The sequence below is a fragment of the Seriola aureovittata genome, chromosome 1 (genome assembly GCF_021018895.1).
Source record: "Seriola aureovittata isolate HTS-2021-v1 ecotype China chromosome 1, ASM2101889v1, whole genome shotgun sequence".
Taxonomy (NCBI): Eukaryota; Metazoa; Chordata; class Actinopteri; order Carangiformes; family Carangidae; genus Seriola; species Seriola aureovittata.
This window is the reverse complement of record NC_079364.1, coordinates 17,035,324-17,051,255: the sequence shown is the minus strand read 5'-3', so window position 1 is coordinate 17,051,255 and position 15,932 is coordinate 17,035,324. Positions and strand designations below refer to the sequence as shown.

Below are 15,932 nucleotides of genomic sequence, written 5' to 3'. Positions count from 1 at the left end.
ACATGGTGGGGAAATGAAAACTGGCACGTGAGACTGTAGGAACTGTGTTGATTGTTGTAAAAAAGTTAAGTCAAAAATGTAAAATATTTATTTCAACTCCATAATGAAGAAAGAGGTCATGTTTTTCCTGAGTGCTGGCTGTATTCCAGTTTTTCAACAGTTTAAGGCCTAAAAGTTAAGCTTGGTGTTTAGCATGTGGGGGAAAGGACAGCTTGTTTTTTGGCCGAACTGTAACAGTGGAGCCAGCCCCATAATCACAAATGTCGCTAACCGACTGGTTGATCATAATTCCACCATTGGTCAGCCAAATGCCTTGTGACTGAGTTGGAGTTTCCTCACTGGCCGTTGCTCTTTCTTTCAAAATGAATTGGCACAAACAGTTTCTGTGAAGGGGCCATTTACAGCCTGCAGTGTTGCCAACATAGAGCATTTGAAGCGACCACCTCTCAAGGTGTGTTTCAAGTCCACATTGCGGTTGGCTGAACCTATGCATTATGATCACAGAGCGCTCCCATTTTGCTTTGCCTTTTGCCATTGTCTTTTAGCCCTGCTGTAGACAGATGACATTACACTGGGATGCTCAAAAAAAAAAAATAGATATAGATGGAACCATGGCTGCTGGTAACAACATTAAGACTGGTGGACGAAGAGTAATTTGGTACAAGGAAATAACTACTGTATGTCTACAGATATAGAATGAACACGTGAAACAGCAGCAGTGCAGAGAAGCAGCTTGGAAATGACTTGGAAGCTAACATATAGTCTTAATGGGCCAATTTTCAGTCACAATTTCAAACTTGTTCCATTGTCTGACAACAGAAATGAAAAATCATGTAAATGAAATCAGCTTATTAGGAATTTGGCTGTATTAAATACTGTATATGTGAGCACAGAGAGTAGGAGAGAAGCAAACAGATAAAGGGCTGAAACTGGCTGACACGAGACAGAATGTAAATAGCCTATGACACGGTCCAGCCATATACTAGGTTTTGACCTTGTCTTGTCTTGTTATAATGGGTGAGTGATCTCTTTAAACCATGTTATCACTTTTGAAGGAATCTGAGTTCCAGCTTGAACTGGGAAATGCAGCGATCCACCCCCACCACAGACACTGCGGCCGAGGCACCAAACTAGTTTCAAATGTGGACAGCTCATAATGGCAAGTAGGTCATGTTCAATTTTATATCCCATAATTGTTGCCCCAAAATCAACCATAATTAAACTTTCTGGGGAACATCACATCTTAGCTCTTTATCAAATTAATGTCTAATCATTCACTTGATAAAGAACTAAATTATACCTTCATTCATTCACAGCAGAGATTTCCGGCTCATTCCCACCTTACTTGTGTAATGTGGCTAAACCTGGTTGTTCATTAACTCTTGATATGATATATTGGGCTATGACGGCACTGCAGATAAGAATGGCAGACCTGAAACTTTCATAAAATTTTTTATCAAACACCACAGCCAGCTGCTTCACAACTAACACATTCAGCTCAATAATTTATTATTATTAACTCTATTATTATATTATTTTAACAGCTTTTTCTTCGTTTTTGAGGTAGCATTTGAAAAACAACTTAAGACCAAAGTACTACGGCTGAAATTAACAAAAACATCTAGCCTATATAGGTCTAGGTAGATTTTGATTTTGTTTTATTGTCATCTCGCATTATTATTATCTTGCAAAAATGTGTCTAGTAGATATATTAATATTATATGGTAAACGTTGTTGGATTGTGTAGGCATTGTGTGATCCTTTTTAATGCAGCTGTAAAAGGAAGGTAATATGTGAGTACAAACTCATCTGGCCGCATTTAGTCAATAAAATCGGTACCAATTTTTAAAAAATATATTTTCATTTATAAGATAAGATACAACTTTGCATGTGTTTCCTTGTTATTTGAATTATCATGTACTTGATAAAAGTCACCTTAAGAGTGTGAATCATACTGTTGTTGCTCAGCTGTGAATGGACATGGTCTGAATGTAAACAAAGGTGTGTAGTATTTGATGCAGACTTCCAAGAGGGAGATGTGTGATGTGACACTGGACTAAATATGCTTGAAAGACTATGAACATGAAAGTTAAAGTGCAAAAATACAAGTGAAATATACTTGATACATGTGTCTATTAGTCACCAGTGATATTTTTGGGGGCATCATAAAGTATAAAAATATAATCTAGATCTACAAAAGCAAATTCAGATATTTAAAAAGTAAGTGAACTGGCTAATTACTGGAGGAGACCTTCTTACTTGACAAGCTGCTAAATGCAGGGGGGAGGCTGACACCTGATACTTCACAAACACTGCCTGGCAGCGGGACCCATAGGGAAGGGAACACACCACCCTTTTACTGGGAAAGGCTCAAGCTCCCGTCCTGCCTACATTACATTACCACCAACACACACACAGACACAGACACACACACCATGTCCACAGATGGCTGGCATGACTGTGCGCTGCTCTAGTATCATGCTGTTAAATTTGAATCCACGGGACTGGGCATTGCTACAGACCACCAGACTATCTGGAGTCAGGGGGAATATTTCAGAGACACTTTATTTATATCAGCAAGGGGCACTGCTTTTCCCACCACTAAAATTAGCTCGGGTAAATACTTAAGACGATTACTCATAGCGCTAACAGAATAATAAAAATGGAGAACTATTCTAAAGTTGAGCATGAGTTCACACACCAACAGATAAACAGACTGGCAAGATGAAAGACGGACAACTTTTCGTTCTCATTCACACTTTTCTTGGAAACCAATATGCAAATGGATTTACTGTAATGTAACTGAAAACCTCTGAATGTTTGTCCACATTGGGCTTGTTAATTGCATGACTTAACTGTAGCGATCTTCTCAGTTACTGAATGTCGCTCTAGCTTGTGGTGAGCCTAATGGTTGACCCTGAGTAAACAGAGTTTTAAGGATTTGAATGGTGGTAACAGTGAAGGAGAGCAGTGTTATCACAGCATATTATTCCATACTGAAAAATATCTAAATAGTGTCAGTAAAATAATCTCTTCAACGTTAAACTTTCCTTTAGCAACAATAAACCAAAGATGCAGAATTAAGCATAGCACCTGCATTAATAGATTAATTATTTGTAGTATTCAAAACAGTCAAGTGACAGCACCTGAGCACTCAAACCAGAGCAGCATGGAATCTACTTGAACCAGTTAAACAAGCCTTTATGTGTCATGTATCTTGGAAAAAAAACAAACTTATTTTAGAGCGGTTTTCCTCTAAAGACATTGTTGAATTTCAGGGTTTCCAGCTCATTCATGATGGTCAGGCAACTAATTCCAATTAAAAAACTTAACACTCACCTTGGTGGTTTGACCTGGGCTCTTTGGTGTATTATTCACTTTGTGGCTTGTGGTTAAATCAGTAACAGAGCTTGGCAACTTAGCTGGGCAACAAGGAGACAAATGAATGTGCACATGTGGAGAGCAGGGGCTACTGAGTTTTGGATTCGAAACGTGACATGAAATTCCAGTGTTAGGGTAGGGCACCTCCAGGGAAAAGCTCCTTTGTATGGCATGGTGACAGTGGTTTTGCTCAGCCCTTTCCTGGCTTTTTCTATATGAACAGACCTTATGGTTTTTCTCTGATGGTTTGGTTGAGGAAAACAAACAAGCAGAGGTACTACGATACAGTTTTTTGTGAGGTTCATGTACACCCTCAGGTTGTGCGGCTGGGTTAGGAGCCTCAGGATATTCCATATTGACTGTAGCTGTGGTTGTAGATCCCTTCCCGGATATCATTGGTCTCTGGTGGGCGAAGTGCAGCAGCACGCTGCTAGAGTGACGATTAGATCTGTCTAGAGTTGATGACAGTTCCATTACTTTACTCCTGTCCTCCATTTTGCATTTTGGTTCATCCTGTAAAGGAATATTAAATTGCACCATGTGCTTGGTGTCCCCGGCTGAACAGCTTCCTTTTGGGAGACGATGGCCACTTACTGCCGTGGTGGTGGACCCTTTGCAAGTCACTTCCTCATCATCTTGTGAATTGAATTCACTGGCAGATGTTTGAAGAGAAGACTGATGCGACCCCCTCGCTGGTGGGAGAGCAGGTAGAGCCACTGGACTTACTGGGGAAGCAGGTGGGGTGCTGCAGGGGCTCTTTGGAAATATAACCAAGGAGGAACACCTTCTCAGTGGGACCTTGGACTTGCAGCAGGGTAGACTCCTCTCCTGGGTGGTCCTGTGCTTTTCTGGAGCCTCTGGCTCAAAGATGCTGTTGCTGCTACAGTACCCGGCATCGCTGGCCATGCTGCTGCTGCATGAACCTCCATCAGAGCCAGTACCTGCTCCTCCTTCACTAACTCCCTGGTCTCCATCCTCTATACTGCCATTCAGCTCTCCACTGAGGTTACCACAAGGCTGCAGCGAGATCTGCAGAACGCGCTTCTTATTGCATCCTCCAGTGTTAACTCTGGGTATGAATACTGAAGAGTACCGTTGTAAATTAGCATAGTCTGGTGACAGAGGAGTCACCTTCAAGTGGACAGAACTGTGCGCCAGACTCTCTGTGGGGCTACGAGCTGACACACTGACTCCACTGTCTTCACCATGGCTGCTGAGGCTTTCTGACAGAGGGTCCGTGTTGCTTCTCCTTGACGCAAAATGCAAGCGGAGCCGACGTGCCATTCGTTTAACTCTCTAATCCCCGCAGCGCCAGTGAGAGCTGCATGATCAAACTTGCTGGTAGGAAAAAAGGAAAGCAAAGCAACTGCTCCGAGCTCTGCTCTGTGATCACAATCATTAGCGGCTGTACATTGCCAAAATAGCTCTGGTGACAACCTACATTCCTCTCCAGGCTGATCTCAGCTTTTAGTCAGAGGAGGTCAGTGGTTCTGTTTGGAGACATGACCCAAACAAACGACCTTTGAAACTAGAGCATTCCCAGAGGTTAGCCCCTTTAAGGTGCTTAAACACTATACGGAAAACAAAATTACACTAAAACTTAAAAGGACAGAGTTTCCACTGCTGACCTGCTTTACAACATTAGCTTAGCAGCTGCTAGTTAACTGTACCTCCTGAGTTCCAGTCAGATTAATATTTAACAGCTTGTCTTTTCCAGCCGCCTCACTCCTGTTTACCACATGTGGAAAAAAAACAACAACATGTTAGCTCTTTACGTGGCATCTTAGACTGAAGCTCTGGCAAACTGTTACATCTGCCTAAGGCCACTCACTCAAGTCTCCACTTCCTGCTGCAGCTCTGCTTCTAATGTTTCTGCTGCTCTGTGCCCCCACAAATATTTTTACCCACTGCTATTGAATTACAGGAAATCAAAGGGAATGACTTTCAACATAATTTTGATACAAACTAAGGGCTGTGCTGTAAAATAGAATAGCACACAATAAAATCTCCATAGCATGCTAAAATAAGCAGGAGAGTGAATGTCAACTGCAGAAGTCATCAAACTTAGTTAATGCAGAAGTACAACTAAAGAAATCAAATGTTTTTTTTGCTTTTAAAGTAGATGGATAAGAATGAGAAAGAACTGGGATTGCTTTGACAGTGACATGACACCTGTTATATGATACTTCATGTAACAGTCAGTGCTGGTCTGATTTCCTCTCTGTGGCTGTTGACAGTCCTATTTATTAATGGCAGCCTATTGAGCCAGGCGGACCTATTTCAGGACATTACGCTGCAACCAAATCAGTTTCAGTATAATGTTTAATAGTAAGAGGCACAGCCAGGATAAAAACATGATTCACCAGAAGATACATCACTGCTGCAGTGGAGCTCATCACTTATTTTTTAAACCAACATGACAAGCTGCTAGGAAACCTTGTGACTGGATATTAATCGCTCATCTGACCAAGAGCAGGTTTAATAAACCATAAGATAAGATTGGTGATGTACACCACACAGCTATGCCAAGTCATTAAGTATGGTGTAATACTCCAACAATAAAGCATAGCTGCCTGTAAAATAGACATGACGTTTGCAACCAGATGAACACCTAGCCCAAAAGAAACACAAAAGGAAATGCTATATATAATAAACTCTTTAGAGAACATACTTGAATGTCAATGCAAACTGTGTCAGTGGGGTGTGGTTAGCGTAGGGATTGGACATGAAAGACAGGGCCTGGCCCTATCAATCAGTAAGTGCGGACGTAATGAGGCAAGCTGTAAGTGTATATGTTAACATGTGGCATTGCCCACCCCTACAAAACATCTTGAAAAAACAAATGGCTACCTCATCAGTAAAAAGTACCAGACAGACAACTCTCTATGGATGTGGAATTGTGGCAAGAAATAGTTGAGAACATTTATATGTATGTATTTCAGTTGACCATTGTGTTGCTTACACCGATCTATGGCAGTTTAAGTGACGCTGTTACACCCTGACTGTGTCCAGAATCACTATTTACTATATAAAGCACTACATTTACTGTTTACTGGTAGGGTATTTAAAATACTTAGTCATTGAGTTTCTCAACAGTATAATCTTTAGTTTCGGTTTATATTCAGAACATAGTATAGCTATGGATCTATCTTTGGTGACTATTTCATCTTTTATTTATTTATTTCAATTTATTTTTATTTCTTTAATTGTATATTTTCTTACCTACCTCATTGTTTTTTGTGATTAAGTGAATGCTACAACACTGCACTTTCCCCTTGGGATTACTGACTGTCTTCTACTTGACAAAATGTCTTAGTTGCCTTCTCCCACCAAATTTTTATGTACACAAGCTTGTACCTTGAACTTTTTTTTATCAAATTTATTGAACTTGAAGGGTTTCATGCTGAGCTAAACTGAAGAAGAGCTCCAACTGAAAAGACTTTTCTGACTGTGGCGCACAGTGAGTGGAACAAAAAAGTTGTGTCCATGACATGTACAGTATGTAACAATGCAATGCTGCACATTTCATAGATACAAACAGCCGTCAGTGACTAAAAAACTGTCAGTGATGATGCATGACGATGAATGATGATGATAAGGGTCCAAAATCTCAAGTTACTACTTACTATAGTTTAAACTATTGAGTGTCTATTATAGAGGGAGAAGTGACTGAGTGAACGAGGGAGTGATTTCGGACATGGCTCATATGTTTTGTCAGAACTCTGTCAAACCAAATATTGACAAGAAGCTTTTACTGACTCCCTACGTGCCATTGCTGGAGGATTATCTGTATATACTGTATTACAGCTGTGATTGCTGACATGTGATTTGGTAAAATTTAGTTTTTTCTATGATCAGCATAGTGCTAACCAAGTTAGCCACTCCTAGCTATCTGGAGCTACTGATGCTGCATTCTCAGTAACTTACTTAGTGATGAATTACTGTCGGGATAAATTTCACATATTTTACTTCTTTTACTTTTACTCTTGTGGACTCTATGTGTATGTTCACTAGATTAAGTACTGTGTTGTACTTCCTATGGAGCCTTAAACTTGATCTTTCACAAGTGTTTCACTTTGTTTCTTCCTGGAATAAAGAACAATGTAACTAATTTGACAACCAGTTTTTAGGTAAATGAAGCCTGTTTCCTTGTTACTGATTCATTTTACAATACTTTTGGTCTAGCTCTTGTTTATGGTATGTCATTGTTTTCTGATTTGTAATCACTATCATTTGATTGATTTGGTAATCAGTGTCCTCATTTTACTGAAGGTGTGTTTAGCTCACTGCACAGCTGTAGCATAAGTATCATCACACTGAACAAGGCCTGAAGAAGTGTAGATGCCTGATTCACTTTTAAAGCAGAACTTATCGGCCTGATCACAATCACCCACACTTGGGAGCGTATTCTGGTTGTGTGAGGACAGGTCTGACTACCAGCATAAGTCTGGACCACGTGTTTCCTTTTTTACAGGAAGTGTATTTGGTGTGCAAAGCACCATTGCTTCTCTTCCCTTTAGCCTTCAGCCATTCTTTTTGAATCTGTTGTGTTCAGTCAGTTTGCACAACAGCTCTACCATTTCGTCAGTGTTTTTTCCCTCATGTGAATTCATGGTGGCCATTCATTGAAGAGGAAGTAAACACGACAACTTTTGCATATGGTGATGTCATGTTCATACCCTCTATTCATGCTGTCTCCATGCCAGGATGTGATATCTAAAATGACATCTTTTAAAGTGCTTTATTTAGCTTTTGATGTTTCTGATAGTCTGTCATCCTCCACTGTCTGTGAGTATGTGAGTGTTTCCAGATAGTGGCAAGGCAACTTGGATTCTGGGGGTTCTGGAGGTGTAACCTGGAGCCTTCACTCTCCTCCTTCACTAAACAGTGACAGAAATGCTGAACTCAGTGTAAATGCAGTGGACATATTTTACTTTTTGTATTTACCAAAGGGCTGATCAGAAGCTGCAACGTTCATTACACTCCAAAATACCAGTTAAGTGTTGTGTGATTCAAGTCTTTCATGGCATCTACCAATCAGATTTATGTGATATGTTTGGTTGGTAATGACTGAGATAACATCTACATAAGGAAACTACATTTGAAAACACTGTTGTGAAATTGATTCATTTCCAAATTAGGTGGTTTTTGTGGAGATCTCTGTCTACAGTTTAATGCCTGAACAACAGGAAAACAGCTACATTTCTTCTCCCTCTTTTCAGTTGGCAAACAACAAAATTGTGCATCACAGCTAACATCTGGTAAGGATTTGGTCACCTGGACCAAATCATTATTGGGTTGGGACTGTTCTGGTAAAAACAGCATAAATACAGATTAATGACAACAGCTGCTGTATAATCAGCTATGTTGACATTTAAAATGGGTGATTACAGGAAAAGCTAGAGACAACAGAAAGTTATCGGCTTCATTTGTTGACCCTGTCTAGACTACACACACTTTTAGTTACTCTGTCGAGTGTCAGTCCATTAAACCTGCGTTCACTGTCCTCCTGCAGTTTTCACCCATACTGTGTTTTTTGCAAAAATTCAATTTACCCCATACACACTGAAACACCAAGCCAGCATTTTTAGATTTACACAACCTTGAAGCCAATTTAAAAAAAGCTCCATTTAGGGGGGGATAAAACACCATTTTATTCTGGACGGAGAGCTGAAACTGAAAGAAAATAATCCATCCATCCATTATCCATACTGCTTATCCTTATAGGGCTGCGGGGGGGCTGGAGCCAGTCCCAGCTGGCATTGGGAGCGGGCGGGGTACGCCCTGGACAGGATGGTTTATAACAGGGCTGACATATAGAGACAAACAACCAGTCACGCTCACATTCACACCTATGGGCACTTTAGACTCGCCAGTTAACCTATTGTGCATGTTTTTGGATTGTGGGATGAAGCCGGAGCACCTGGGGAGAACACACGCAGGCACAGGGAGAACTCGCAAACTCCACACAGAAAGGCCCCAGGCCCGGGGTTCGAACCCAGAACCTTCTTGCTGTGAGGCAACAGCACTAACCACTTTAACAGCAGGCTTACTGTGGATGCACTCTGAGTGTAGCACAAGAAAAAGTGTTCAAAATAGAAAAAGTTGAAATTTCACAGCAATCTGCCCGTCACACTTTGATATTTCTTTGGTGAAAGTGGATGATTGATGATTGATGGTAGTGTCAGAGGAATGATAATGGGGTTATCCAATAAAAAATGGGGCTTCATCCTGTGGGGACCATGAATATCAATGACAAATTTCAGGGAGTACTGTCATTAGTTTTTGAGATACATTGTCATGAAACAAAATGTTGATTGAGGGAAACACATAATGGCACTAGGTGAAAGGTCAAACTGTGGCTCACAAAAATTACTTGTATTTATAATTTATGACTGATAATTATACAATAATCAGCACATCTCATATTTTGTAAGGGACAGGGAAACCCAGTTTCATTCTCAGATAAAAATGAACAGGTTTCCTGACTACTCTGTCCATTTCTCTGTGTGTCAGAACAGCAGACACACCCATTCACAGAAACATGCGCACAGCGCTGACACACCCTCCAAATTGCCACAAAATCCACCTAGAGAATGACGAGGCAGATTTGAGTCAGTCACACCCTGGTTTGTTTTATCATGTGACAGGTAACTTGTGACGTGACGACAAGTTCTAGAAACATTCATCCAAACTAAAAATAACAGGAGCAAAGACGGAGCCACATTTACTTGGACTATGTGCATTCGACTCTGGACTCTGTGGACCATGTTTTCATTTTTATAATTGTGTCCTACTGAGGGACTGTAGATGAAAATCAAATCTGCGCCAAATCTTGTACATGTCAAACTGCATCTGTTCAGTGTTGTACACGTTCTTTTATAAATTAACCAGAAGGAAAACAGATTTACAAAGACACAAAGAGAAAAGAGAGAGAGGGCAAAACAATCACATGATTTTGTTTTCATAGCACAGAATGTTTAGTTCTGTGCTGAACCTCTTTGAAATGTGACATATTTTGCATAAATTACTGGATCTTTAAAAGCAAATGGTTACAAATGGACATCTGAAACATAGCTGTGGGCTCACTTGTCCCTTGTGAAAGCCTAATTTGCTGCAGAGCTGACTTAACCAGTAAGACAGGTTGAAAGATATCCCAAAACAGAACTGCAGAGCTCCTAAGAAGGCACACTAGTGTCGAAACATCAGCTTATGGAGTACAGTCTGCACTGCAGAACCATCAAAGTACTCCTTCCTACACAGATAACTGTGTAATCATTAGGAGAACACTAGACACTGGCATCTTTGTTCACTGCAGTCTCCTATCGTTTAACTCAATTTACAAGCACACAACAACCCAAACCACAGTTCTTACCAAGCTGCTGCTACACACAGGAACCGTTTGCATGTGTCATAACAAACCATAATACTACATATCACACTACACACATGTCTATCATCTACTGATATTCAGCACCCAATGTGATATGCAACTCTTTTAATGCCATTCTACAAGTGTGAGCGTCAGCCGTTACAATGTCCTTAACGTAGCCAGATTTGCCCACATTTACAGCTCAGGTATCTCAGTTTTCCAATAATATCACACGTCTTGGCAAAATAAGGGCAGCTGTATCGTTGACAGGCAGACAAACCACAGTTAACCTTACACTGACTGGAGGATACCCTCATCTACAGAAATGTGACACATTGCTTTGTTTGCAGGTAAACTGCACATCTGACTTTTAAATATCCAAACCTTTGTGAGACTATATCCTGGCTTTGGGTTGTGTCCAGTCAAATCAACATTACAACTATCAATTAAGACACGTCCCTCTATAGCAAAGAAGCTCTTAAAATTGATTTCAAAAACCCATCTACAGAGCCAGTAGACCCGTCAATAAAGAGCTTGCCAAGGGGTTTTAAGCACAATACAGTTAATAAAACATGATCCTGTAATTATATCTGCTATCTGCCAAGGTTATCCACTTTTTTAGACTCATGGTTCAACACAACAAGCTACAACCTAAAGTTTTCAGTATAATCAAAATTATACACCGAAAAGTTGAATATAATTAAATTACTTACCAGGCGGTTCTCATCAAAAACCTCCAACAGCAGACGATGCTTCCTGGGATTAACCTGAAACATAACATGGATTGTAAAGCAAAAATACAGTGCTGGGTTCAACAGCAAGCTACTGATTATAGTTAAATATGATCAAGTACACAGCAAATGTATCCATGATCTCCTGGAACATACACTACATGTAAGGGTAGATAGTCACACAACACAAGAGAGAAACAGATGCATTTTAAAATGTTTGATGTTATTTACTTTACTAATTTTCACTTACTCTGAAAAAGAATTCTTCATTCCATTTTGGGTCCAGTGTCTGCAAGTAACATGAGATGTGAAATAAAAATGACATCAAAATAAAATATCCACAAGGCCACAAATAAAAATAAAAGTGTAACTGCAAATGCAGATGTTCATGTTATCACCTTTTTTATTGTTTTAGTCTGAAGACTTGTGATTTCTCCATTGATGGGGTCATAGAGGGACAGCCTTGTATATGGATCACTGCAAGCAATTAGATAGCCACATTTAGAGTTATGATGTAATGTGTACACATCCATCTAGAAAGATTCAAACTGTTATGATCCACTTTCTGTGCTCTCTGTGTATTAGTGGTTTGTGTGGTTCTTCTTATGCTACGAGTCTCTACTTTTTTCTTAGAGAAGAAAAACACTTCACATCATTGTCTGTCAGATCAGGCCCTGCACTTAGACCTGCAAAACATTAACATAATGGTTTCAGATACCCTATGCTCAACACAAACTTGTCTGCAATTGTTATTTTATAATGGTTTGAGGCACTGTTACATGTATAAAACCCACAGACATCAATTAAATCACATTATCCATTACCAAGAATCAGTGCCACTTAAGGCCTGCAGTAATGGTTTGTCATTTGTAATGTATCAAGTGACACTTATTACATCAAAAACATAAGAGAGAGATGCAACATGAAGGATTAAACTTACAGTATAGAGACGACAACCAACAAAATCAACATTTCATGAATCTTAATTATACGACATTGTGATTTTAGCTTATTGAGAGGTTTTAACCAAGAATTTTAAAAATAAACTAAAAGGAGCACAAAAAGAAGTTCTTAAAAGGTCATAACCAGGGCATTAAGAGAATTTGAAGAACTGTTCTTTGCAATTTTTTATACTAAAATTTCCCAACAAGATGACTGTATGCTGTAAAATAACCTGTTCAGCAGTTATCATTGCACTTACTAAATTACAATTCCTGCTCTTGGAGGAAGTGCGAGTGTGGAAAAAAGCATAGAAAATACCAGGAACAACTTTTCAGTTGACTGTAAATAGTAAAATAATCTGATTCTGAGCCTTTAGCTCATCCATTACTTCTAAAATACTCAAGCTATAAATGAAAATAAATAGAAACCAGAACCAATCATTTGTAGAAATGTAACTATCAAAACTTGGGGCTTAATTTAGTCTTTCTTGGGAACAATACAGAACCTACTCACTTTGGATCTTAATGGGATTTGTGGAGGAATGACTGACTGAGACAGAATAATGAAACACAAACTTATTCATGGTTCACTGACAGATGACTGTAACTGACATGTGCCGTTTGTTCATTGAAAATATGACAATTTTTTGCCAGTGAACAAACAGCACCTTCCCATCACACTATGCAATAGTTTAGAGGATGCAATTTCAGCAAGTTCTGATTGTCCAGCCTTACTAAAAAATAAGGAAGAAAACTGACAGGAAATGGCCACTACATAAGAGAACGTCATGACTTTGATTTTACAGGAGATGAAGATGAGAAGATGCCACAGCATGGCATGACCTGCATGCCTAAGAGAATCAACAAGAAAAAGATCTCTGGTTCCAGCTTGTTAAATGTGGATATCAGTTGCTTTTATCTTTGATATATCATTATATATCAAATATAGTTTTAAGACATCACCTTGAGAAAGGAGAAAATAATCAGTAGCTTTATAAATATAGAAAACTAATAGTTATTTGAAGCCCTACTTATAAGTTACACAATACACGTATTATGTTTCACCAACCTACCTGGCTCCAAGAATATCTTTTTTGGCCAGTCCAATTCCAGCGATGACTTTCACTTTTACAACTCTGGAGTCATCCTGAGAAAAAGCAAAAAAATACTGATGAGTTTATGAACGTATAGATCACAAACCAAACAACATATGAAATCTAAAATCTATACAGAAACTGAACTACGGCTAAAAAATAGGATCATACTTTAACTCTGATGATATACAGTGATAGTGTCTGATAATATTAGATAGTTTATGAAATATCTTTAAATTTTGGACTTTAAATTTGTCAATCAAGCAATTAAGAGATATGAACTTGGGGGGTGGGAAGTTTGAAATGTCATTTTTCAGCTCTTGTTAACATTAATAGACAAAAAAAATTAGCAAGTTTTACCATTATCTGTTTTTCTATTTTAAAAAAATGCCATAAAATAGTGAGGAATGCTTGTTGTAATGTCCCAAAGACCAAAGTGAAATCATGACCAACAGTCCAAACCGCAAAGATACTCAGTTTATTATCATGTGTGACAAAGGAAAGAATCAAATCCTCATGTGTGAGAAGATACAAACGTATAGCGAAACGTAAGCAAATATTTTACATTTTTACTTAAAAAATGACAAAACGACTGTTCAGTTTTCATAAATAGCGGTCAATTGTTGACAAACTGATCAGTTAATAATAATTGCTCTAGTTGTTAAACTTGTGTTGATACAGCAAGGTGCTTCTGAGGATATGCTGTATATAAACACAGCTCAAGAATGTCAGAAATCTTTACCACCAACCACGATCACATGCTTGCTGTGAATGCCCCCCAGCACAATCAGTGTTACTCTGGGACTCTGATGTAACATCCTGACAGTACTTGGTACTTATGCACATTTCCTGTCAAACCCAAGCCTCATTTATGCTTTTACTGTTTAGATGGTGAATCACCATGAGGTTTCGCAATAGTCAATCTGGCCTGGCAGATAAGACATTATAGGCCTTCGTAACATTGTTGTTTGGTCCCATATCTGAGAGTTGTGCTGAGGACGGGAAATACCCTGCAGAGAAGTGGTAACAGCTCAGGAGCCTGTTGGGTTTCCTGGTTGAAAAAGTGCACAGCTGGAAGTCACGGATAGCACGAGCTGGGAAGAAATTACAGCTGCTCGATCTCATCGACTTTCTATCAAAAAGTAGCACACTTTAGCCAAGACAAAGCTCCCAATGTCTCAAGTTAACCATGTATTAATGCAACCACACATATTTTCCGAGCCACTACAGTTTGCCAGTGTTTAGTTAGCTACGGTTAGCGTCCACTAGTTAGCCAGATGGCTAACGACGGGATCACATGCACAGCCTCATTAACGGCTGAAAAAATGTGACTTGAGCGCCGGTTTTACCTCATTTGCGGGAAGTCCTCGGATCTGTGGGGAAAGTGTAGCCATAATATCCTCGCCCTTCTTCCTCCCAGAGAGCGACAACAAGAAGACAGTAATCCGGCCAACGGTGGTCTCTTCTGCGGTTACTATGCCTCTATGACTCCGTCTGTGTGGGTAACGATACACTGGTAGAAACCGTGAACCTGACCCTGTTGTTAACTGTGACACCGTCGTCACTCACTGTATCCATCCTCCTCCTCCTCGTCCTCCTTCCTCCTCCTTCCCCCTCCTCTTCCTCTTGTTTCCTCCTCCCTCCTCCCTCCTTGTTACTCTCGCCCTGACATTACAGCTTTAGGGGAACTCAGGGGAAAACCAATGGTGGGAAAGTACTGGAAAAGTACTGGAAAAGTACTCCACTACAACAACTGCCCTGCATTCAAAATCCTGCTTAAGTATAGGAACAAAGGTATAATCAGTAAAAACAATACTGTTTAGTCCTTTAGTCCCCAATGAAACATCTAAGGATGAGTCACTGGGTTAGAAAGGAGAAGAAAAAGTTTTGCTGCATAGTTCTATTAATTTTTTTTTTTTTTTTAATTTTCTCTAATATTTGTGTGATTTGTTTAATATTGTTATTTGTGTAATAACTGGCTTAATTTTTAAAAATTTGTTTGAAATTAAATCTTCCATCTTCCAAGCAACAAGTCACCACAGCAGTAATGTAAATGTAGTGGAGTAAAAATATTACAGTATTCACATCTGAATCACAGTGGAGTATAAATATAAAGTAGAAAAAATGGGACTACTCAAGTACAAGTGCCTCAAAAACTTACATAAGTACAGCACTTGAGTAAATGTACTTTGTTACTTTCCACCACTTTAGAAAACTACTGGGAAAGCACCATTACACTTTTACTGAATACACTAGTCAATACTCATCTGTGTCATGTGGAAGAAGTATCCAGATGATTTACTTAAATAAAAGTAGTAATACCACAATGTAAAAAATAAAAGGGAAAGTTGTACAAAAGTACAAAAGTATTATCAGCAAAAATGATTCGGATAGAATGTCCTCTGTCAGTTAC

The 15,932-nt window shown here is 39.3% G+C and overlaps 2 protein-coding genes across 2 annotated transcripts in view; both read right to left on the bottom strand.

Moving 5' to 3' along the window:
• The window catches only part of nedd4a (NEDD4 E3 ubiquitin protein ligase a), a 30,107-nt gene extending 14,999 nt beyond the window's left edge, over positions 1-15,108 (bottom strand). The window contains exons 1-5 of the mRNA XM_056373754.1: positions 14,869-15,108; positions 13,499-13,572; positions 11,883-11,961; positions 11,735-11,773; positions 11,467-11,520 (exon numbers count right to left, since the gene is read on the bottom strand). Coding sequence (XP_056229729.1) covers positions 11,467-11,520; positions 11,735-11,773; positions 11,883-11,961; positions 13,499-13,572; positions 14,869-14,913 — 291 coding nt within the window. The 5' untranslated portion in view covers positions 14,914-15,108. The remainder of the gene's footprint in view (positions 1-11,466; positions 11,521-11,734; positions 11,774-11,882; positions 11,962-13,498; positions 13,573-14,868) is intronic.
• On the bottom strand, positions 3,052-8,966 carry LOC130167499 (E3 ubiquitin-protein ligase NEDD4-like). The gene has a single exon (XM_056373764.1). It carries the CDS (start codon positions 4,663-4,665, stop codon positions 3,310-3,312), a length of 1,356 nt encoding a protein of 451 aa, XP_056229739.1. The 5' UTR covers positions 4,666-8,966; the 3' UTR covers positions 3,052-3,309.
• Positions 15,109-15,932: the final 824 nt, after the last annotated feature.